Source organism: Pseudorca crassidens, chromosome 3 (assembly GCF_039906515.1).
Source record: "Pseudorca crassidens isolate mPseCra1 chromosome 3, mPseCra1.hap1, whole genome shotgun sequence".
In the NCBI taxonomy this organism is placed as follows: domain Eukaryota; kingdom Metazoa; phylum Chordata; class Mammalia; order Artiodactyla; family Delphinidae; genus Pseudorca; species Pseudorca crassidens.
The window spans coordinates 135,976,000-135,999,688 of NC_090298.1; the positions used below are offsets into that span (position 1 = coordinate 135,976,000).

General features: G+C 45.6%; 1 protein-coding gene across 30 annotated transcripts in view; it reads right to left on the reverse strand.

Moving 5' to 3' along the window:
• Positions 1-23,689, reverse strand: part of OBSCN (obscurin, cytoskeletal calmodulin and titin-interacting RhoGEF) — a 166,236-nt gene that overhangs the window by 99,142 nt on the left and 43,405 nt on the right. For 27 of the 30 annotated variants that reach the window (XM_067732459.1, XM_067732470.1, XM_067732457.1 and 24 more), the window contains 6 exons: positions 23,004-23,279; positions 20,475-20,750; positions 16,384-16,659; positions 13,852-14,127; positions 5,990-6,265; positions 963-1,238 (listed from right to left, as the gene is read on the reverse strand). The exons of 1 other annotated variant lie outside the window; for it this stretch is intronic. In XM_067732459.1, the coding sequence (XP_067588560.1) occupies positions 963-1,238; positions 5,990-6,265; positions 13,852-14,127; positions 16,384-16,659; positions 20,475-20,750; positions 23,004-23,279 (1,656 nt within the window). The remainder of the gene's footprint in view (positions 1-962; positions 1,239-5,989; positions 6,266-13,851; positions 14,128-16,383; positions 16,660-20,474; positions 20,751-23,003; positions 23,280-23,689) is intronic. 2 more of the 30 variants (XM_067732472.1, XM_067732471.1) reach the window with 2 other exon arrangements.

Consider the following 23,689-nt stretch of genomic DNA (forward strand, 5'->3'; position numbering starts at 1 on the left):
CACACAGTGACCCTGACACAGCCTGGGGGCTGGGCCAAAATTCCAGAAGAGCAGTGGGGAGCAGGGCCAGGAAGGGAGGCAGAGGAGGACGGTCTCGGTAGAAGAACCCCCATGCGGAGTGGAGAGACCAGGCAAAGACGGAGAGGGATGAAACAGCCTGAGAGCCTCCAGCAGCCCAGCATGGGGGCAAAGCCAAGGCAGAGAAGGGGGAAGGGGAAGGCCCTGGGTGGGGACCCAAGAGCATCCCTGTGAGGGCTGACCCAGGGGAGCACTTGGAAGGACCACACTGGCTGCTGGATTGGGGGCAAGGGCCACAGCTGGGGACGGGGACAGTGTCAGCCACCTCAGGACACTGAAACCCAGTGATGTCATCGGCAGCCAGGAGGGACGGGAGCAGGCAACAAACCAGCTTGGCTCAGACCCAGGATAGGATGGGCATCTGAGCAGAGGCCGACACAATGGGCTGACCTCAATGCATCTGGACGGTCAGGGCCCCAAGGCCAGAGACGGGGACTCCAGACCCAATGGGGGCAGGGGCATCCAAGGCCAGAAGCTCCTCAGAGCAGGACTGGGCTCCACAGCTGCCCACGAAGACTTAATATGGGAACAGTGCCCCTTGCCAACGACAGACAAAGAATGGCCATTTCAGCAGACTACAGGCCTTAGCAGCCTGCAGATGACTGAGAAAGCCTGTGGCAGGTTTCATGCTGGGAGAGGTGGGGATGTGATGGAGAGATGCAGGAACCTGGGGAAGCAGATGCCAAGAGTGTCCCGGACCAGGGGCTGTGGCAAGCATCCCACAACTCAAGGACCTTCCCAGTGGACAGCGCCCCGGGGCTGACTGCATCAGAGGAGAACCCAGCACAGGCCCAACACACACATGTCCCCCACCCTGCTGGAGATGTGCTAATTTCCCCCAATTTGTCAGGTGCTCAGCCTCTACACCCAACCCTGGCACCCACCTGTGACATCCAGGTGGAAGGAGACCCTCTGGCCCCCGGCCTCGCAGCTGTACTCCCCGGCGTCTGCCTTGCCCGCCTGCTGCACCACCAGCCACCGCCCTCGGCCCGTGGCCTCCACACGCACTTTCGAGCTCGAACTCAGCTTCTTTCCATCCTTGTACCACGTCACCTCCGTCTGGGCCTGGGCCACCTCGCAACTCAGCGTGGCACTGGCCCCCGCCACGGCCTGCACTTCACTGCGTGCCGGCTGCTCCTTGGCAAACACCACCATAGGCTCTGGGGACAGGGAGGGATGCAGAGAGGCAAAAACACCATCTCAGTCAAGAAGGCAGCACTAGGGAAAAAAGGCCTGGACAGATGGGAAGGGGGGCTGGAAACTTCTCCAGGCTCTGGGCTAGTTGTGCAACAAGTACCCACAATTTATCTATACATTCTACCACTGATCTGTGCATGTTGTTCCAAGTGGGGACTTTGTGAAAGATTTCTTCCATGCACATATTCCTCTAGGAAAGGAACTGTGGGATCAGGAGGCATGCACACCTCAACCTTCCTAGAGGATGCAGAGTCTTTCCCACACAACTGAGCAGAGCACGTTCCCACCCACAGCGCAGGAGAGTTCCTGAGGCTCCATGCTGTTGTCAGCTGTTGGCAGTCTGGTAGTTGTACTTCCTGAGCTCTCTTTTGCATGGTCCTGATGATTTAGAGTGGAGCACCATTTCTGATCTTTTTGGCTTTTGGTGTTTGCCCTTCTGTAGTGTCATTGCAAGGCTTTTGCCCAGTTAGCAGTAGCATTGTCTGTCTTTTCCTTATTCATTTTCAGGAACTCTTTATATATTTATGTTAGAACTTTGAGAATTATGGGTGTGTAAATAACTTCTCCATCTTTGTCACTTGTTTTGTCATCTTTTATGTGTCTTCTGTTGATATAGTTCTTAGTTTTAATACAGGCAAGTATGTCAATTTGTCCCTTGTGATTAATGCATTTCTATCCTATTTAAGAAATCTTTTATTACCCTCAGGTCATTAAATAATCTATATTAGCTGCTAAGAGCTTGCTTTATCTTTCACATTGGAGTCTCTAACCCACCTGGAGTTGGTGTTTGTGTGTGCTGCGAGGGAGATGTCCATTTTTATTATAGAGGAATAGATATAAAAATAGAGATATATGTATACAGTTACATGGTATTAGCACAGTTTATGAAAAGACCATCCTTTCTCTATACCACACACTAGCACTACAGAGTTAAAAAACAGAAAAGGGATGGGGGAGTCTGGTTATGTGTGGGGCTGTTTCAGAGCTCACTATTCTGTTCCTTTGTTCTGTGTATTTATCCCTGCATTGAAACCCAGTTGTCTTCACTGCTGTAGCTTTATAATAAGTTTGGTATCTTGCAGATGAAATGCTCTCACTTTATGAGTGCTTCGGTTCCACTCGACTCTTGGAATCAACTAGTCAATTTTGACACACCCACAAAAGGACTTTTCTTTGGGTTTTGATTAGGAGTGGACATCTTTGTGTCTTCCATGCATATCCCACCATTTATTTAGCTCTGTCTCCCTAAAGTATTTAATAATATCCTTCTCAGGAGCCTTAAACATATTTTATTAGACATGGAATTAGAAGCATGATACTTTTGATGCTATTATAATTGTCTTAAAATATCCTTTTCTGACTCTTTGTTGCTAGTACATCAACATAGAAGCGTTTTCTGTGTATTTCGTATGTGGCAGTCTTCCTTAACTTCCTTACTAACTCTAAAAATTCTTCCTTTTCTACCTTCTGCGTTAATAATCTTATCATCGGTGAAGTCCACTTTTACTTTATCTAAATTTTATTGCTTTATATTCCTCCTTATAGGCTGTACAATGTTGGACACGAGTTCTGATAGTGGAGCCACTTGAAATGCTCCAGTTAAAAAGAAAAGCTTTCAAGGTTTCCCTATAAGTGTGATGTTTGCTGTGGTTTTCTTTAGCACCCTGTATCAAATTAAGAAACTATCCTTTTATTACTAGTTTATTAAGAAGTTTATTAACATGAATACATGCTACTACATTTCATAAAACTCTTATTCTGAATAGGATGTAAAAAATTTATCAAGCATTTTTATTCTGCATTCTTCTAGGTAAAAACATGCTTTTTCTCTTTTAGTTTCTTAACATTATAGATTGTATTGATTTTTCTTATGTTCTGATGTTGAACCACCTTGCATTCCTGGATTAAGATCTGAGTGTATTGTGCTTTTCATGCATGGCTCCACTCACTTTGCCAATACTTTGTATAGGATTTTGATATTGACATCCATAAAAGATTGGCCTGTAATTTCAATTCTTTATACTTTCTTTGTCAGATTTTGGTATCAATGCTATATGCTAGCTACATAAAATGAGTTAAAGAGCATATATATATATATATATATATATATACACACACACACACACATATCCATATATATCCATATATATGTATATCTCCATATATACATATATATATGTATATCCCCTTCAAAGCTTTTGCACAGCAAAGGAAACCATAAACAAGACCAAAAGACAACCCTCAGAATGGGAGAAAATATTTGCAAATGAAGCAACCGACAAAGGATTAATCTCCAAAATTTACAAGCAGCTCATGCAGCTCAATAACAAAAAAACAAAAACCCAATCCAAAAATGGGCAGAAAACCTAAATAGACATTTCTCCAAAGAAGATATACAGACTGCCAACAAACACATGAAAGAATGCTCAACATCATTAATCATTAGAGAAATGCAAATCAAAACTACAATGAGACATCATCTCACACCAGTCAGAATGGCCATCATCAAAAAATCTAGAAACAATAAATGCTGGAGAGGGTGTGGAGAAAAGGGAACACTCTTGCACTGCTGGTGGGAATGTGAATTGGTACAGCCACTATGGAGAACAGTATGGAGGTTCCTTAAAAAACTACAAATAGAACTACCATATGACCCAGCAATTCCACTACTGGGCATATACCCTGAGAAAACCATAATTCAAAAAGAGTCATGTACCTAAATGTTCATTGCAGCTCTATTTACAATAGCCAGGACATGGAAACAACCTAAGTGTCCATCATCAGATGAATGGATAAGGAAGATGTGGCACATATATACAATGGAATATTACTCAGCCATAAAAAGAAATGAAATTGAGCTATTTGTAATGAGGTGGATGGACCTAGAGTCTGTCATACAGAGTGAAGTAAGTCAGAAAGAGAAAGACAAATACCATATGCTAACACATATATATGGAATTTAAGAAAAAAAAAATGTCACGAAGAACCTAGGGGTAAGACAGGAATAAAGACACAGACCTACTAGAGAATGGACTTGAGAACACTGGAAGCAGGAAGGGTAAGCTGGGACGAAGTGAGAGAGTGGCATGGACATATATACACTACCAAATGTGAAATAGATAGCTAGTGGGAAGCAGCCGCATAGCACAGGGAGATCAGCTCGGTGCTTTGTGACCACCTAGAGGGGTGGGATAGGGAGGGTGGGAGGGAGGGAGATGCAAGAGGGAAGAGATATGGGAACATATGTGTATGTATAACTGATTCACTTTGTTATAAAGCAGAAACTAACACACCATTGTAAAGCAATTATACTCCAATAAAGATGTAAAAAAATACAAAAATATATGTATATCCCTTTTCCATTCTCTTAAAGAATCTCGATGAATATGGAATAATTTCTTTCCAGAATATTCTATATAAATTGCCAGTAGAGCCACTGAGCTTAATCTTGTTCTATGAGAAGATTCTTTTATTATGTTTCCATTTAGTTAAAAGGTTATTAGACTGTTCAAGTTGTTAATTTCTTCTTGCGTAAGTTTTGGTATAATTTTCTAAGAATTGGCCACTATTTCAAAACTTTTCAAATTTACTTGTGTGAAATAATATCGTGTTTTATTATAATAATGTCAAATGATTCATAGTGGGTTTCTTGGTATCTATATACACCTATGAATCATTATATACTAATACGATATCAAACTGTTACGTGGTGGCACTTAGGAGTCAATGCAGGACCACAGCCCATCTCTATTTGAGGTTAACCTCTCTTAACAAAAGGGAACTAAAGTTAGTTCGCAGACATCTCTGTGAACCAGCCCAGAAGGTACAGACACACACAAGAGTCATTAGGAAATGATATGAAATAAATACCACTTTACCAGTCAGTGGCTGCTACTACCATACCTCATCTTTAACAAAGCATGCTAGTGTAAGAAAAGCTCCTTACTACTCTCCATTTCTAAATTTATACATCAAACTCCAAGGGAAATACTGACACAGAATATACTAATTGAAAGACAAAAGGAAACCAAAATTTGCTTTCAGATGAATGTGCCATATCTCAGAGGTGCATATCAAAGACATATATCTACCAACCCTCTTCTCTTGGTTTACTTTGCACAGACATTGTAACAGAACAGGAACCTATATTTTGCAACATTTGGGTACATACATAACTTCTACAACCATGTGCAAGGAAGGAAGAGTGTCCCAAGACAACTAAAACTTTGCTGATCCAAAATTCAGACTTGAGGTAATGCCAAGTATGATTATGTGCCTGAAACTTCCCCTCATCAGGTTCAAAGAAATACAAACGTCTCTGATTAGGGCGAATCCTCGTATGGTGCTGGGTGAGGGAATCTGGATGCTGCTAGAACATCCAAAAGTACATTCACATATCCTGAGGTGAGAGATATCTGGTCTACTCGAGACCCCAAGGGCAAGATGGAGCCAGGGTCCTGGACACCAAAGATCACCTGGAACGTTACAACATGGAAACACCACTCATGGTGCACAAGAGGGGACACTCTTCCTTCCATACACACCTTTCCCATCCAGTGTCCCTGGGATCAAGCACAAGCATGAAAGTGGGAGGTGGGGAGATGGGAGATGTAAAGAGATTAAATGTGATGGAAAGACCACTGGGTCTGTCACGGCTGTAAGCCAGTCACATCTCCATAAAGGGCTAATTTAGCATCCCTCCCAAATAACTGACCTGTGACATCCAGGTGAAAGGAGACCCTCTGGCCCCTAGCTTCACAGCTGTACTCTCCAGCATCCACCTTCCCTGCCTGCTGCACCACCAGCTGCCGGGTGCAGCCCTTGGCTTCCACACGCACTTTCGAGCTCGAACTCAGCTTCTTTCCATCTTTGTACCACGTCACCTCCGTCTGGGCCTGGGCCACCTCGCAGCTCAGCGTGGCACTGGACCCCGCCACGGCCTGCACTTCACCGCGTGCTGGCTGCTCCTTGGCAAACACCACCTTGGGCTCTGGGGACAGGGAGGGATGCATAGGGTCAAAGATACCATCTAAGTCAAGATGCAGCACTGTGGAAAGAACGACTAAACAGGAAGGCAGGAAGACAGGAAACTTCTCCAGGCTTTGCACCAGCTGTGTGACCTAGAGAAGCTCCACCACCTTCTCAGCAACAAGTGACACACTTTATTTCTACGTTCTCCTGATCTATGTAGGCTGTTCCGGTGAGAAGCTGGGAAAGACTTCTCCCCTGCACAAATCCTCTAGGAGAGGAGCCGTAGAGTCATGCATTCCTCAGCCTTCCTAGACGAGGCCAGAGTCTTTCCCATACAGTTGTGCAGGTCATGTTCTCATCTGCAGTGAATGAGAGTTCCTGAGACTCCACCCTCTTGCCTATTCTCAGTATTGTCGACTGTTGGCAACCTGGTGGGAGTGAATTTACACCATCTGGCTGTCTATTGCATGGTCCTGATGATTCACAAAGTGAAGAATCTTTATGAATTTTTTGGTCATTCTGTGGTTTACTCTTCTGTGGTGTCACTGTTCAAGTTTTCCACAAGTTTCAAAATTAGCATTGTCTGTTTTTTCCATATTCATTTAGGAGCTCTTTATATAAATAAATGCTATAGAGTGTTGATGCTTATGTGTGTTTACCTGTCCTCCCCATTTTCATGCTCTACCTTTTCATTCCTTTATGATGTTTCTGGTGAAATTAAGTTATTTAATTAAGTCTGTTACAGGCAGATATATCAATTTGATATCAATTTGTCCTTTGTGGTTTCTGCATTTATGTTCTGTTTAAAAATCCTTCATTATCCTGAGGTCATTAAATAACCTCTATTATCTGATAAAAGCTTGTTCTACCTTTCATACAGAGGTCTCTAACCTGCCTGGAGTTGGTTCTTTGTGTTCTAGGAGGTAGATTCCAGTGTTATTTTATTTTTCCATATAGTTAATGGTCTTAGTACCATTTATGAAAAGACCCTCCTTTCTCTCCACCTCAGCGTGAACTCACCATTCCAGTCCCTTGGGCTATTTATCTATCTCTGCACTGAGACCCACTTGTCCAAACTGCTGTAACTTAAAATAAAAGTCTTGATTTAGGTTAGAGCAAATGTCCTCATTCTGTTCTTTGACTGGCTTTTGCAATCAACTTGTCAATATTCTCACACCCAAAAGACCTATTATTTGGGGTTTAATGGGAATTGAACACTTCTAGGTCTTCCATAGATTCGTATCCATTTATTTGTATCTTTTTGCCTGCCTCTCTACAATGTCTAATCATTTCTCCCACAAAGTGTCTCAAGATCCTTTCTTAGACTTGGAACCGGTAAAATGACCCATCTAATGTTATTGTAACTCTGAAAATTTCATTTTCCAGTTTCTTGTTTCTGGTATATAGCTATAGAACTGTTTTCTGTATTTTTTTTTTGGTACATGGGCCTCTCACTGTTGTGGCCTCTCCCATTGCAGAGCACAGGCTCCGCACACGCAGGCTCAGTGGCCATGGCTCACGGGCCCAGCCGCTCCGCGGCATGTGGGATCTTCCCGGACCAGAGCATGAACCCATGTCCCCTGCATCGGCAGGTGGACTCTCAACCACTGCGCCACCAGGGAAGCCCTCTATATTATTTTTGTAGCGGTAATGTTTCGCAACTCTCTTACTAAGTGTAGTAATTAATGTTTCTAGATTTTCTAAACTGATAATCATATCATCTGTGAGTTCCAATTTCCCTCCTTACTGTGCTATAAATGTAGCATTACAGTGGTGAAAATTGGTTTCCTTGTCTTGTTCCCTACTTCAAAGGCAATGCTTTCAAGTTTCACTTTATGTGCGATGTTAGCTAGTTTTCTCTACACTACCAATTATTAAATGAAAGAAGAACATTTTATTTATACTTTGGTAAGAATTTTATGGCAGGAATTGATGCTAAATTTTATCAAGTATTTCTCCTGGATATATGATGTTATATTTCATTGAGTATTTTTAATCTCCATTTATTGGGGAAATAGTATCATTTTTCTTTTATTTTCTTGACGTCAATCTTTCTATACATTTTCTACTGTTCCTTGTGTTAGATAAACCTTGCACTCCTGCAATAGGACTGTTCTCAGAGTGTATTTTCCTATTGATAACCTGTTGAATTCAGTTTGCTACTATTTTGTTGAAGATATTAGCCTTGATATCATCAATAAATTAAACTGTGTTATTTCTTCATATTTACCTTATCAGATTTTGGTATCAATGATATGTTCTACACATAAAATGAATTAGAGAGTGTATTCCATTTATCAATACTACAGAAGAATCTGTATGAACATGGAATAATTGCATTCCAGAATACTCAGCACAATTTAACAGTGGAGTGAGTGGGTTTAGATTTCTGCTGTGAGATTATTTATTATGGTTCCATTTATTTAAAAGACTATCAGCTGGCAGAAAAAGCTTTCGACAAAATTCAACACCCATTTATAATAAAAACCCTCCAGAAAGTAGGCATAGAGGGAACTTTCCTCAACATAATAAAGGCCATATATGACAAACACACAGCCAACATCATTCTCAATGGTGAAAAACTGAAAGCATTTCCTCTAAGATCAGGGACAAGACAAGGTTGTCCACTCTCACCACTCTTATTCAACATAGTATTGGAAGTTTTAGCCACAGCAATCAGAGAAGAAAAAGAAATAAAAGGAACCCAAATCGGAAAAGAAGAAGTAAAGCTGTCACTGTCTGCAGGTGATATTATACTATACATAGAGAATCCTAAAGATGCTACCAGAAAACTACTAGATCTAATCAATGACTTTGGTAAAGTAGCAGGATACAAAATTAATGCACAGAAATCTCTTGCATTCCTATACACTAATGATGAAAAATCTGAAAGAGAAATTAAGGAAACACTCCCATTTACCATTGCAACAAAAAGAATAAAATACCTAGCAATAAACCTACCTAAGGAGACAAAAGACCTGTATGCAGAAAACTATAAGACACTGATGAAAGAAATTAAAGATAATACAAACAGATGGAGAGATAGACCATGTTCCTGGACTGGAAGAATCAACATTGAGAAAATGACTATACTACCCAAAGCAATCTACAGATTCAATGCAATCCCTATCAAACTACCAATGGCATTTTTTACAGAAGTAGAACAAAAAATTTCACAATTTGTATAGAAACATAAAAGACCCCGAATACCCAAAGCAATCTTGAGAAAAACAGAGTTGGAGGAATCAGGCTCCTGGACTTCAGACTATACTACAAAGCTACAGTAATCAAGACAGTATGGTACTGACATGAAAACAGAAATATAGATCAATGGAACAGGATAGAAAGCACAGAGATAAACCCGTGCACATATGGTCACCTTATCTTTGATAAAAGAGGCAAGAATATGCAGTGGAGGAAAGACAGCCTCTTCAATAAGCGGTGCTGGGAAAGCTGGACAGGTACATGTAAAAGTATGAAATTAGAACACTCCCTAACACCATACACAAAAATAAACTCCAAATGGATTAAAGACCTAAATGTAAGGCCAGACACTATAAAACTCTTAGAGGAAAACAAAGGCAGAACACTCTATAACATAAATCACAACAAGATCCTTTTCGACCCACCTCCTAGAGAAATGGAAATAAAAACAAAAGTAAACAAATGGGACCTAACGAAACTTAGAAGCTTTTGCAGAGCAAAGGAAACCATAAACAAGATGAAAACACAACCCTCAGCATGGGAGAACATATTTGCAAATGAAGCAACTGACAAAGGATTAATCTCCAAAATTTACAAGCAGCTCATGCAGCTCAATATCAAAAAAACAAACAACCCAATCCAAACATGGGCAGAAGACCTAAATAGACATTTCTCCAAACAAGATATACAGATTGCCAACAAACAAACGAAAGGATGTTCAACATCACTAATCATTAGAGAAATGCAAATCACAACTACAATGAGGTATCACCTCACACCAGTCAGAATGACCATCATCAAAAAATCTACAAACAATGAATGCTGGAGAGGGTGTGGAGAAAAGAGAACCCTCTTGCACTGTTGGTGGGAATGTAAATTGATACAGCCACTATGGAGAACAGTATGGAGGTCCCTTAAAAACTAAAAATAGAACTACCATATGACCCAGCAATCCCACTACCTGGTATATACCCTGAGCAAACCATAATTCAAAAACAGTCATGCAGGGCTTCCCTGGTGGCGCAGTGGTTGGGAGTCCGCCTGCCGATGCAGGGGACACGGGCTCGTGCCCCAGTCCAGGAAGATCCCACATGCCGCAGAGCGGCTGGGCCTGTGAGCCATGGCCACGGAGCCTGCACGTCCGAAGCCTGTGCTCTGCAACGGAAGAGGCCACAACAGTGAGAGGCCTGTGTACCCACCCCCCCCAAAAAAGAGTCATGTACTACAATGTTCATTGCAGCTCTATTTACAATAGCCAGGACATGGAAACAACCTAAGTGTCCATCAACATGAATAGATAAAGAAGATGTGGCACATATATACAATGGAATATTACTCAGCCACAAAAAGAAACGAAATTGAGTTTTTTGTAGTGAGGTGGATGGACCTGGAGTCTGTCATACAGAGTGAAGTAGTCAGAAAGAGAAAAACAAATACCATATGCTAACACATATATATGGAATCTAAAAAAAAAAAAAGGTTCTGAAGAACCTTGGGGCAGGACAGGAATAAAGACGCAGACATAGAGAATGGTCTTGAGGACATGGGGAGGGGGAAGGGTAAGCTGGGACGAAGTGAGAGAGTGGCATGGTCATATATACATTACCAGATGTAAAATAGATAGCTAGTGGGAAGCAGCCACATAGCACAGGGAGATCAGCTCGGTGCTTTGTGACCACCTAGAGGGGTGGGATAGGGAGGATGGCAGGGAGACGCAAGAGGGAGGAGATATGGGGATATATGTATATGTATAGCTGATTCACTTTGTTATAAAGCAGAAACTAACACACCATTGTAAAGCAATTATACTCCAATAGAGATGTTTAAAAAAATGATTATCGGCTGTACAACTTGTCTATTTTCCATTGTGTGAGTTTTGCCATAGTTTCTAGGAATTGATCAATTTGTAATCCTCTGTTCTTTGTGAATTTTGTATTCACATTGCAGCAAAATATGGATCTATATTTTGCTCCATCTGTGTTCAGAGAGCTGACTTATCAATGTGAAAATTGCTGTCCCAGGACACCTGAAACTTTATAATACAAAATTCAGCCATGAAATAATTCCAAGTATTATTGTGTGACCAACATTTTCCCTTATTCTGCTTCAATGAATTGAAACATCTCTTACTAACAGGAACCTCAAGTGTTCTTGGTAAGGATCTAGATGATCTGCCACAAAAACCCCAGTGGACAGATATCTCGTCTACCTCAGTCCTATGCAACAGGTAGACCCAGAGTGATAGACACCAAAGACCACCAATGGAGTCTGAACAAGCTAGGAAAATGTGACTAAGGATTATTACATGGAAAACAACCCATGATATAAAAGAACTGCCTCTCTCCCTCCAGGATACACCCAACAATCCATGTTTCCATGAACTTAGATTTAGAAATGTTTTCTGCATATTGACTTCTTTAAACACGAATCCTACTCAAGAATCGTACACAGTCAAAAAATAATTTTGGGGGTTCTCTGAATTGATAATCACATCATCAGCATATTCCAACTTTAGATTCATGAAAACTTTTGCCAGTGATTTTATGATCCTTCATACTTGACTCAGTGGTTAGTCAGTGTACTGTCACTCACAGCAGGGTCTCCAGATACCCATTAACTGGGATGTTGCTGTTGCTACTATTGTATATGTATTTTATAATATAAAAAAAAGAACACTTTTATACAATTTGCTAAGAATATTATGGAAGGAACTGATGCTCCATTTTATCAAATTTTTGCCTCGATATAGGACATTTAAATTTAATCAAATATTTGATTCTGTGCTCATTGAGATGATCACATTTTTTGCATTCAATCTCTTGATGTCAAGCCTTACATCTATTAACGTTGCCAACATTCAACCCAAGGTGCAATCCTAGACTATGACTTTCATAACTGATCTCTACCCCCTGCATACATGACTGAATTCCTTTTACTAACACTTAATTTATGATTTGGGCTTTGATAACCACAATAGATACATCTGGAATTTCACTCATTCTTCCTGCCTTTCTTGTGTGGTTCTGGTATCTATGTCATATTCTTTGCATAAAGAAAGTTATGGAGTGCATCTCCTTCTTCTGTCTCTAAGACCATCTCCGCAAGCATGAAATAAGAGTTTTCCAGGATATTTTGGAGAGTGTACCAGAGAACTACGAGGTAGTTCTTGAGAATATTTTTCACTATTCTTCCTATTGATTGAAAAGTCATACAGCTCTTTGAGATTTCTATATCTTCTTGTGTCAGTTTTCATACAGCTGGCCAGGATTTAGTCAAATTTCACAACGTTTCAAAGATTTTATTTAAAAACACTCTCTAATATTCTCCAAATGCCACATTTTACAGAAATGCCTGGTCGGATCTGGGATATCTATAGACATCCATAAATCATCCTATGGTGTCACGGTCTCAAACAGTTATGGGTTGGCACCTAGGAGTCAATGTGGATTGGCAGCCCACCCCAACTCAGCATGAAGACTCTCTTCACACAAGATGAGTAACCTAATTTCTTAGACTGCCCATTCTTCCAGCCACGAGGCAGAGACACTCACTAACCTTTAGGAAAATGCAACGAAATAAAGACTACTTTGCCCGTCAGAGACAGCAGCTGGTACACTAACTCCTCATTAGCAAAGCAGACTGATGGGGCAGAAGCGAATTTTTCCTTTCTGTTCCTAAATTCATCAAAATAAGGCCACGGGGAATACTGACCCACATCATTCAAACAGTTTGAAGACAAAGACAAAATCCTATTGCATTTGAGAAGATCACCCTAAATAGCACAGGGGACTCTACACCATTCCTCCTTTCTTCCTCCCTTTCCAAGATCGTGACAACAAAACTTGGGCCTATCTTCTGCTACCCACAGGCAACCGGAGCTTCCCTATCCAGGAAAAGGAAGGAAGGACGTCCCAGAAACATGAATCTGATCATCAAAAGTTCACTCCTAAGATAATTCCAAGCTGGATTGTGGAACAGTACCTCCACTAATCCGGGATCAAGGAAGTTGAAACCCCATCTGACAAACTAAGACACGGCATCTGCCGGATGAGGACATGTTGCAGGTGTTATGAAAGATATATGATGAGAGGAAAGCCACATATCCCCAGGCCGACCTCAGACGCCATGCATCAGGGAGAGCCAGGAACAAGAGGAAGGCTATAGGCAGGTGCTAAGACACTGTGACTGGGCCTTAATGCATGGAAACAGGTGGACACAAAGGGCCCCTCTTCCTTCCACGCCCAGCCTCTCCATCCATCCTCCCCCTGGCAAAAATGGCTATAAACGTGGGAAGTGGAACTGGGAGGCTACAGGCGAGTGAACACCCGTCTGGGGAGGCCGCAAGACCGTCCCCTCATCACCTCCAAATAGGCTAGCTCAGTATCCTCCTCCAGGACTGACCTGTGACATCCAGGTGGAAGGAGACCCTCTGGCCCCCGGCCTCACAGCTGTACTCCCCAGCGTCTGCCTTGCCCGCCTGCTGCACCACCAGCCGCCGCCCTCGGCCCGTGGCCTCCACATGCACTTTCGAGCTCGAACTCAGCTTCTTTCCATCCTTGTACCACGTCACCTCCGTCTGGGCCTGGGCCACCTCGCAGCTCAGCGTGGCACTGGACCCCGCCACGGCCTGCACTTCACTGTGTGCTGGCTGCTCCTTGGCAAACACCTCCTTGGGCTCTGGGGACAGAGAGGGATACATGGGTCAAGGACACCATCTCACTCAGGAAAGCAGCCCTGGGCAAAAGAGACCTGAGTGGGGAGCCGTGGGCCAGGCGGGTGCGAGGGGTGCGGAGGTGGGGCGGGGGCCAAGCTGGAGACTTCTCCAGGCTCTGCACCAGCCGTGTGCCCTGCAGAAGTGCCCCTGCCTTTCTCAGCGACAAGTAACACAAGTGATGCATTCTCCCCCGGGTCCGCATGAGCTGGTCCGGGGAGTGGGGTGGTGGGAGGAGGGTGCGCTTTTTGAAGAGACTTCTCCCGTTCTCATAGCACCTGCGGGTCACACGCAAGTGTTCCCAAACCTTCCCATATGGGGTCACAGTCTTCTCCAAACGCCTAAGCAAGGAACGTTGCACCTGCAGTCCATGGAAATCACTGAGGCTCGGTGCCCTGGCCTACACTTAGTACGGTCAACTTGTGGCAATCTGGGGGGAGTGCTGGCACCTCTCCATGGCTTTCTTTTCCAATGTCTGAGGAATAAAGAAGCTGTGAACCTTTCCCCGTATGACTGGGGTCCCCGTTACTCTTTATTTCTTCGTGGTGCCACTATTCAAATTTTTGCCCACTCACCAACAGTAGGCTCTGTCTTCTCTCCATTTCTAAGCACTCTTTATGCATTGAAATACTAGAGAAGGACAGATTGCTAGCTTTCAAGGTTACTCCCAACCGTGGGACTCCCATTTTCACTGTGTGATCGAGTCCTCCGATGAATCAAAGTTATTCCCTTCAGTAGTGTCACCAATGTCCATTTCAGCCCTTTGAGTTTGGAGCATTTGTGTTCCATTTAGGAAATCTTCCCTTACCTTCCGTCTTTAAAGAAACCACGGTATCACCGGACTGTCTTTTGGTTTGTACCTTTTAACACTGAGGTTTCTAACCCACCACGAGTGTACTTTTCTGTGTGCTGTGAATTGTCAGTACAGTTTAATTTTTCCCTGTGGGTAAGTGGTCCAAGTACTATTTATGAAGACAACATCCCTCCTCGACTTCTCAACACAGACAGCACAGCAACAGACGAAATTGTGGTGGCGGAGAGGGGGCTGGGATGGGGGCGGAGGGGGGATTTGTCCCTGGTGGTGCAGGAAACCACTGCTGCAAGGAGCTCTTGCTGACCTCACTACTAAATTCCTCTGATGCGGTAAATATCGCTGCACTGGGATCCCCTTATCTTGAAAACTATATAGCCTCACGATCATTCTTGACAACGGCTCCCAGGAAGGGCTCCCACAGTGCTTCTGCAAGCAAATAGCACATTGGCTGTACCTTGCCTTTGGAATCTGCCTGCTATTCTACCATCCGACCACCCAAAACACAAATTTGCTTCAATTTTCATTGTTAATCAACATCTCTGATTATTCTCCTCAGATTACTGCCCGTCCAAGGAAACCTCTGACTCTCTCTCAAGAATGTGTACTAATTTCCCCACATAGTCTCGTAGCAACTTTTATCAGACCTGGAATTAGAAAAATGATACAATTGTGCCCATTTAACTCTTTCACAAATGCCATGGGGAATACTGACCCGCAGCATCCAAACTGTTTGAAGACAAAGGCAAAATCCTATTGCATTTAAGAAGATCACCCTAAACAGCACAGGGGACTCTATTCCAATCCTCCTTTCTTTCTCCCTTTGCAAGATCATGACAACAAACTTGGCCTATCTTCTGCTACCTACAGGCAACTGGAGCTTCCCTATCCAGGAAACTGAAGGAAGGGCGTCACATTAGCCTCAAATCTGACCATCCAAAGTTCACTCCTAAGATAATTCCAAGCGGGACTCGGTGGCCAACATCTCCACTAATCTGCAACCAATGAAATTGAAACCCCATCTAGCAACCCAAGACCTGGCATGAGCCATGCGGTAGGTGTCAGGAAAGACGTACCATGGGAGGAAAGTCACATATCCCCAGGCCTACCTCAGACCCCAAGCATTAGGGAGAGCCAGGGTCCCAATACCAGGAGCAACAGGAAGGTTCTGGGCAGGTGCTAAGACACCATGACTGGGCCTTACCACATGGAGACAGGTGGACACAAATGGCCCCTCTTCCTTCCACGCCCACACTCTCCATCCATCCTCCCTCAGGCAAAAATAGATAAAAATGTGGGACGTGGAAGACTGGGAGGCTACAGGCGAGTGAACACCCATCTCTGGAGGCTGTAAGACCGTCCCCTCATCACCTCCATATAGGCTAGCTCAGTATCCTCCTCCAAGACTGACCTGTGACATCCAGGTGGAAGGAGACCCTCTGGCCCCCGACCTCGCAGCTATACTCCCCGGCGTCTGCCTTGTCTGCCTGCTGCACCACGAGCCGTCGCCCTCGGCCCGTGGCCTCCACACGCACTTTCGAGCTCGAACTCAGCTTCTTTCCATCCTTGTACCACGTCACCTCCGTCTGGGCCTGGGCCACCTCGCAGCTCAGCGTGGCACTGGACCCCGCCACGGCCTGCACTTCACTGCGTGCCGGCTGCTCCTTGGCAAACACCTCCTTGGGCTCTGGGAACAGGGAGGGATACACGGGTCAAGGACACCATCTCAGTCAGGAAGGCAGCCCTGGGCAAAAGAGAGCTGAGTGGGGAGCTGTGGGCCAGGCGGGTGCGAGGGTTGCGGAGGCGGGTGGGGGCCAAGCTGGAGACTTCTCCAGGCTCTGCACCAGCCGTGTGCCCCGCAGAAGTCCCCCTGCCTTTCTCAGTGACAACTAACACAAGAGATGAATTTCCCCCGCGTCCGCATGAGTTGGTCCGTGGGTTGGAGGGGTCAGGGGAGGGTCGCTTTAGAAGAGACTTCTCCCCTGCTCATGGCTTCTGCGGGGTCACACGCAAGTGTTCCCAAACCTTCCCAGATGGGGCCACAGTCTTCTCCATAGGTCTAAGCAAGGAACGTTGCACCTGCAGTCCATGGAAATCACTGAGGCTCGGTGCCCTGGCCTACACTTAGTACAGTCAACTTGTGGCAATCTCTGGGGAGTGCTGGCACCTCCCCGTGGCTTTCTTTTCCACTGTCTGAGGAATAAAGAAGCTGAGCACCTTTCCCTGTATGACTGGGGTCCCCATTACTCTTTTGTTCTTCCTGGTGCAGCTATTCAAATTTTTGCCCACTCACCAACAGTAGGCTCTCTCTTCTTTCCATCTCTATGCATTGAAATACTAGAGAAGGACAGATTGCTGGCCTTCAAGGTTATTCCCAGCTGTGGGACTCGCATTTTTACTGTGTGATCGAGTCCTCCGATGAATCAAAGTTTTTCCCTTCAATAGTGTCACCTATGTCCATTTCAACCCTTTGAGTTTGGAGCATTTGTGTTCCATTTAAGAAATCTTCCCTTACCTTCCGTCTTTAAAGAAACCACGGTATCACCGGACTGTCTTTTGGTTTGTACCTTTTCACACTGAGGTTTCTAACCCACCACGAGTGTACTTTTGTGTGTGCTGTGAATTGACAGTACAGTTTAATTTTTCCCTATGGGTAAGTGGTCCAACCACTATTTATGAAGACAACATCCCTCCTCGACTTCTCGAACGCACAGTACAGCAACAGATAAAATTGTCACGGCGGGGAGGGGGCTGGGAGACAGACGGAGGGGGGATTTGTCCGTGGTAGTGCAGGAAACCACTGCTGCAAAGAGCTACTTCTGACCTCACTACTACGTTCCTCTGATGCGGTAAATATCGCCGCACTGGGATCCCCTTATCTTGAAAACTATATAGCCTCATGATCATTCTTGACAACGGCTCCCAGGAAGGGCTCCTACCGCGCTTCTGCAAGCAAATAGCACATTGGCTGTACCTTGTCTTTGGAATCTGCCTGCTATTCTACCATCCGACCACCCAAAACACAAATTTGCTTCGATTTTCATTGTTAATCAACATCTCTGAGTTTTCTCCTCAGATTACGTTGCATCGATGGAAACCTCTGACTCTCTCTCAAGAATGTGTACTAATTTCTCCACATAGTCTCCTAGCACCTTTTATCAGACCTGGAATTAGGAACATGATACAATTGTGCCATTTTAACTCTTTCACAAAAGTTTCACTTGCCCAGCGTTTCTCACCAGGACTTACCTGTGGAAATGTCTTCTGCATGTTCATTCTCTTACACCCTAATCTTACTCAACAATCGTACACAGCCTAATAATTGATCCATCGGATTGTCTGAGTTGATAATCACATCATCAGCAAATTCTACCTTGGGTTTTTCTAAACCCGTTGCCAGTGATTTTATGCTCCTCCTGAATCCGCTCAGTGACTACAGAGGCCCACGTGTGTTCTCCCTCACATCAAAGATTGGCAGGGACACGTTAAGTGGGATGCTGGTCTTGTTGTTGCTGTTGTTGTTGTTGGAGGAATTTTATTATAATGTTAAAAAAAGAGCCCTTTTTTTTTGCGGTACACGGGCCTCTCACTGTTGTGGCCTATCCCGTTGCGGATCACAGGATCCGGATGCGCAGGCTCAGCAGCCATGGCTCACGGGCCCAGCCGCTCCACGGCATGTGGGATCTTCCCGGACCGGGGCACGAACCCGTGTCCTCTGCATCGACAGGCGGACTCTCAAACACTGGGCTACCAGGGTGGCCCAAAAACACTTTTGTACAGTATTTTAAGAATTATATGACAGGAACTGGTGCTCAGTTTTCTCACATTTTTTGCCTGGATTTGGGATGATCAAATTTCATCAACCATTTGATTCTCTACTCGTTCAGAGGACCACATCCTTTTGCATTCAATCTCTTAATTCCATGCTTTATATATATTAACTTTGTCAACCTTCAACACAACGTGCAATCCTGGACTAGGACTCTCATCACTGACTCCACCCTGTGGATGCATGGCTGAATTCCTTTTGCTAACAATTCATTTATGATTTTGGCTGTGATATTCGCAATACATACGTCTGGAATTTCATTCATCCTTCCTGCCTTTCTTCAGCGATTCTGGTATGCGTCGATGTTATGTTCTGAATTTAAAGAGACTTATGGAGTGCATCTCCTTTTTCTATCTCTAAGACCATCTCCACAAGCATGGAATAACAGTTTTCCAGGATAGTTTGTAGACTGTACCAGAGAAGTACCAGGTAGTTCTTGGGTAGATTTTTCATTATTGGTCCTACTGATTGACAAGTCATACAACTCTTTGAGTTTTCTACATCTTCTTGTGTCAGTTTTCAAACAGTTGTCCAGGATTTAGTCAAACTTCACAACTTTTCAAAGCTTTTATCTTAGAACACTCTCTAATACTCTCCGAATGCCACATTTTACAGAAATGCCTTCTCGGATCTGGGATATCTATACACACCCATAAATAATCGTATGGTCGCACGGTCTCAAACAGTTACGGGTTGGCACCTAGGAGTCAATGTGGAATGGCAGCCCACCCCTACTCAGCATGAAGGCTCTCTTCACAGGAGACGAGTAACCTGATTTCATAGACTGCCCTATGTTCCATCCACGAGGCAGCGACACTCACTGACCTTTAGGAAAATGCAACGAAATAAAGACTGCTTTGCCAGTCAGAGTCTGCTGCTAGTACACTAACTCCTCATTAGCAAAGCAGACCGATGGGGCAGTAGCGACGTTTTCCTTTCCATTCCTAAATTCATCAATATAACACCATTGGGAATACTGACCCGCAGCATCCAAACTGTTTGAAGACAAAGGCAAAATCCTACTGCATTTAAGACGATCACCCTAAATAGCACAGGGGACTCTATTCCAATCCTCCTTTCTTCCTCCCTTTGCAAGATCGTGACAATAAAATTTGCCTATCTTCTGCTACCTACAGGAAACCAGAGCTTCCCTATTCAGGAAATTGAAGGAAGGGCGTTGCAGAAACCTCAAATCTGACCATCCAAAGTTCACTTCTAAAATAATTCCAAGCGGGACTGGGTGGCCAACATCTCTGCTAATCTGTGATCAATGAAATTGAAACCCCATCTGGCAACCCAAGATCCGGCATGAGCCATGTTGTTGGTGTCAGGAAAGAAGTACCATGGGAGGAAAGTCACATATCCCCAGGCCTACCTCAGACCCCACGCATCAGGAAGAGCCAAGGTCCTGATACCAGAAACAACAGGAAGGCTCTGGGCAGGTGCTAAGACACTGTGGGCCTTACCGCATGGAGACAGGTGGACACAAATGGCCCCTCTTCCTTCCACGCCCACACTCTCCATCCATCCTCCCCTGGGCAAAAATAGCTATAAATGTGGGACGTGGAAGACTGGGAGGCTACAGGCGAGTGAACACCCGTCTGGGGAGGCCGCAAGACTGTCCCCTCATCACCTCCAAATAGGCTAGCTTAGTATCCTCCTCCAGGACTGACCTGTGACATCCAGGTGGAAGGAGACCTTCTGGCCCCTGGCCTCGCAGCTGTACTCCCCGGCGTCTGCCTTGCCCGCCTGCTGCACCACCAGCCGCCGCCCTCGGCCCGTGGCCTCCACACGCACTTTCGAGCTCGAACTCAGCTTCTTTCCATCCTTGTACCACGTCACCTCCGTCTGGGCCTGGGCCACCTCGCAGCTCAGCGTGGCACTGGCCCCCGCCACGGCCTGCACTTCACCGCGTGCTGGCTGCTCCTTGGCAAACACATCCTTGGGCTCTGGGGACAGGGAGGGATACATGGGTCAAGGACACCATCTCAGTCAGGAAAGCAGCCCTGGGCAAAAGAGATCTGAGTGGGGAGCCGTGGGCCAGGCGGGTGCGAGGGGTGCGGAGGTGGGGCGGGGGCCAAGCTGGAGACTTCTCCAGGCTCTGCACCAGCCGTGTGCCCTGCAGAAGTGCCCCTGCCTTTCTCAGTGACAAGTAACACAAGTGATGCATCCTCCCCCGGGTCCACGTGTGCTGGTCCGAGCGGTGGGAAGGTGGGGGGAGGGTGCGCTTTGGAAGAGACTTCTCCCCTGCTCATGGCTTCTGCGGGGTCACACGCAAGTGTTCCCAAACCTTCCCAGATGGGGCCACAGTCTTCTCCATACGCCTAAGCAAGGAACTTTGCACCTGCAGTCCATGGAAATCAGTGAGGCTCGGTGCCCTGGCCTACACTTAGTACGGTCAACTTGTGGCAATCTGGTGGGTGTGCTACCACCTCCCCATGGCTTTCTTTTCCATTGTCTGAGGTATAAAGAAGCTGAGCACCTTTCCGCGTACACTGGGGTCCCCATTACTCTTTGTTCTTCCTGGTGCAACTATTCAAATTTTTGCCCACTCACCAATAGTAGGCCCTCTCTTCTCTCCATTCATCTCTAGGCACCCTTTATGCATTGAAATACTAGAGAAGGACAGATTGCTAGCTTTCAAGGGTATTCCCAACTGTGGGACTCGCATTTTCACTGTGTGATCGAGTCCCCCGATGAATCAAAGTTTTTCCCCTCAATAGTGTTACCAATGTCCATATCAGCCCTTTGAGTTTGGAGCATTTGTGTTCCATTTAAGAAATCTTCCCTTACCTTCCGGCTTTAAAGAAACCATGGTATCACCGGACTGTTTTTTCGTTTGTTAATTTTAACACTGAGGTTTCTAACCCACCACGAGTGTACTTTTGTGTGTGCTGTGAATTGTCCGTACAGTTTAATTTTTCCCTATGGGTAAGTGGTCCAAGCACTATTTATGAAGACAACATCCCTCTTCAACTTCTCGAACACAGAGCACAGTAACAGATGAAATTGTGGCGGCGGGGAAGGGGGCTGGGATGGGGGCGGAGGGGGGATTTGTCCCTGGTGGTGCCGGAAAACACTGTTGCAAGGAGCTCTTGCTGACCTCACTACTAAATTCCTCTGATGTGGTAAATATCGCCACACTGGGATCCCCTTATCTTGAAAACTATATAGCCTCACGATCATTCTTGACTACGGCTCCCAGGAAGCGCTCTCACCGCGCTTCTGCAAGCAAATAGCACATTGGCTGTCCCTTGCCTTTGGAATCTGCCTGCTATTCTACCATCCGACCACCCAAAACACAAATTTGCTTCAATTTTCATTGTTAATCAACATCTCTGATTTTTCTCCTCAGATTACTGCCTGTCCAAGGAAACCTCTGACTCTCTCTCAAGAATGTGTACTAATTTCCCCACATAGTCTCGTAGCAACTTTTATCAGACCTGGAATTAGAAAAATGATACAATTGTGCCCCTTTAACTCTTTCACAAATGCCACGGGGAATACTGACCCGCAGCATCCAAACTGTTTGAAGACAAAGGCAAAATCCTATTGCATTTAAGATCACCCTAGACAGCACAGGGGACTCTATTCCAATCCTCCTTTCTTTCTCCCTTTGCAAGATCATGACAACAAACTTGGCCTATCTTCTGCTACCTACGGGCAACTGGAGCTTCCCTATCCAGGAAATTGAAGGACGGGCGTCGCATTAGCCTCAAATCTGACCATCAAAGTTCACTCCTAAGATAATTCCAAGGGGGACTTGGTGGCCAACATCTCCACTAATCTGCGATCAATGAAATTGCAACCCCATCTGGCAACCCAAGACCTGGTATGAGCCATGCGGTAGGTGTCAGGAAAGACGTACCATGGGAGGAAAGTCACATATCCCCAGGCCTACCTCAGACCCCAAGCATTAGGGAGAGCCAGGGTCCCGATCCAGGAACAACAGGAAGGCTCTGGGCAGGTGCTAAGACACCATGACTGGGCCTTACCGCATGGAGACAGGTGGACACAAATGGCCCCTCTTCCTTCCACGCCCACACTCTCCATCCATCCTCCCCTGGGCAAAAATAGCTATAAATGTGGGACGTGGAAGACTGGGAGGCTGCAGGCGGGTGAACACCCGTCTGGGGAGGCCGCAAGACCGTCCCCTCATCACCTCCAAATAGGCTAGCTTAGTATCCTCCTCCAGGACTGACCTGTGACATCCAGGTGGAAGGAGACCCTCTGGCCCCCGACCTCGCAGCTGTACTCCCCGGCGTCTGCCTTGCCCGCCTGCTGCACCACCAGCCGCCGCCCTCGGCCCGTGGCCTCCACACGCACTTTCGAGCTCGAACTCAGCTTCTTTCCATTCTTGTACCACGCCACCTCCGTCTGGGCCTGGGCCACCTCGCAGCTCAGCGTGGCACTGGACCCCGCCACGGCCTGCACTTCACTGCGTGCCGGCTGCTCCTTGGCAAACACCTCCTTGGGCTCTGGGAACAGGGAGGGATACACGGGTCAAGGACACCATCTCAGTCAGGAAGGCAGCCCTGGGCAAAAGAGACCTGAGTGGGGAGCTGTGGGCCAGGCGGGTGCGAGGGTTGCGGAGGCGGGTGGGGGCCAAGCTGGAGACTTCTCCAGGCTCTGCACCAGCCGTGTGCCCCGCAGAAGTCCCCCTGCCTTTCTCAGTGACAACTAACACAAGAGATGAATTTCCCCCGCGTCCGCATGAGTTGGTCCGTGGGTTGGAGGGGTCGGGGGAGGGTCGCTTTAGAAGAGACTTCTCCCCTGCTCATGGCTTCTGCGGGGTCACACGCAAGTGTTCCCAAACCTTCCCAGATGGGGCCACAGTCTTCTCCATAGGTCTAAGCAAGGAACGTTGCACCTGCAGTCCATGGAAATC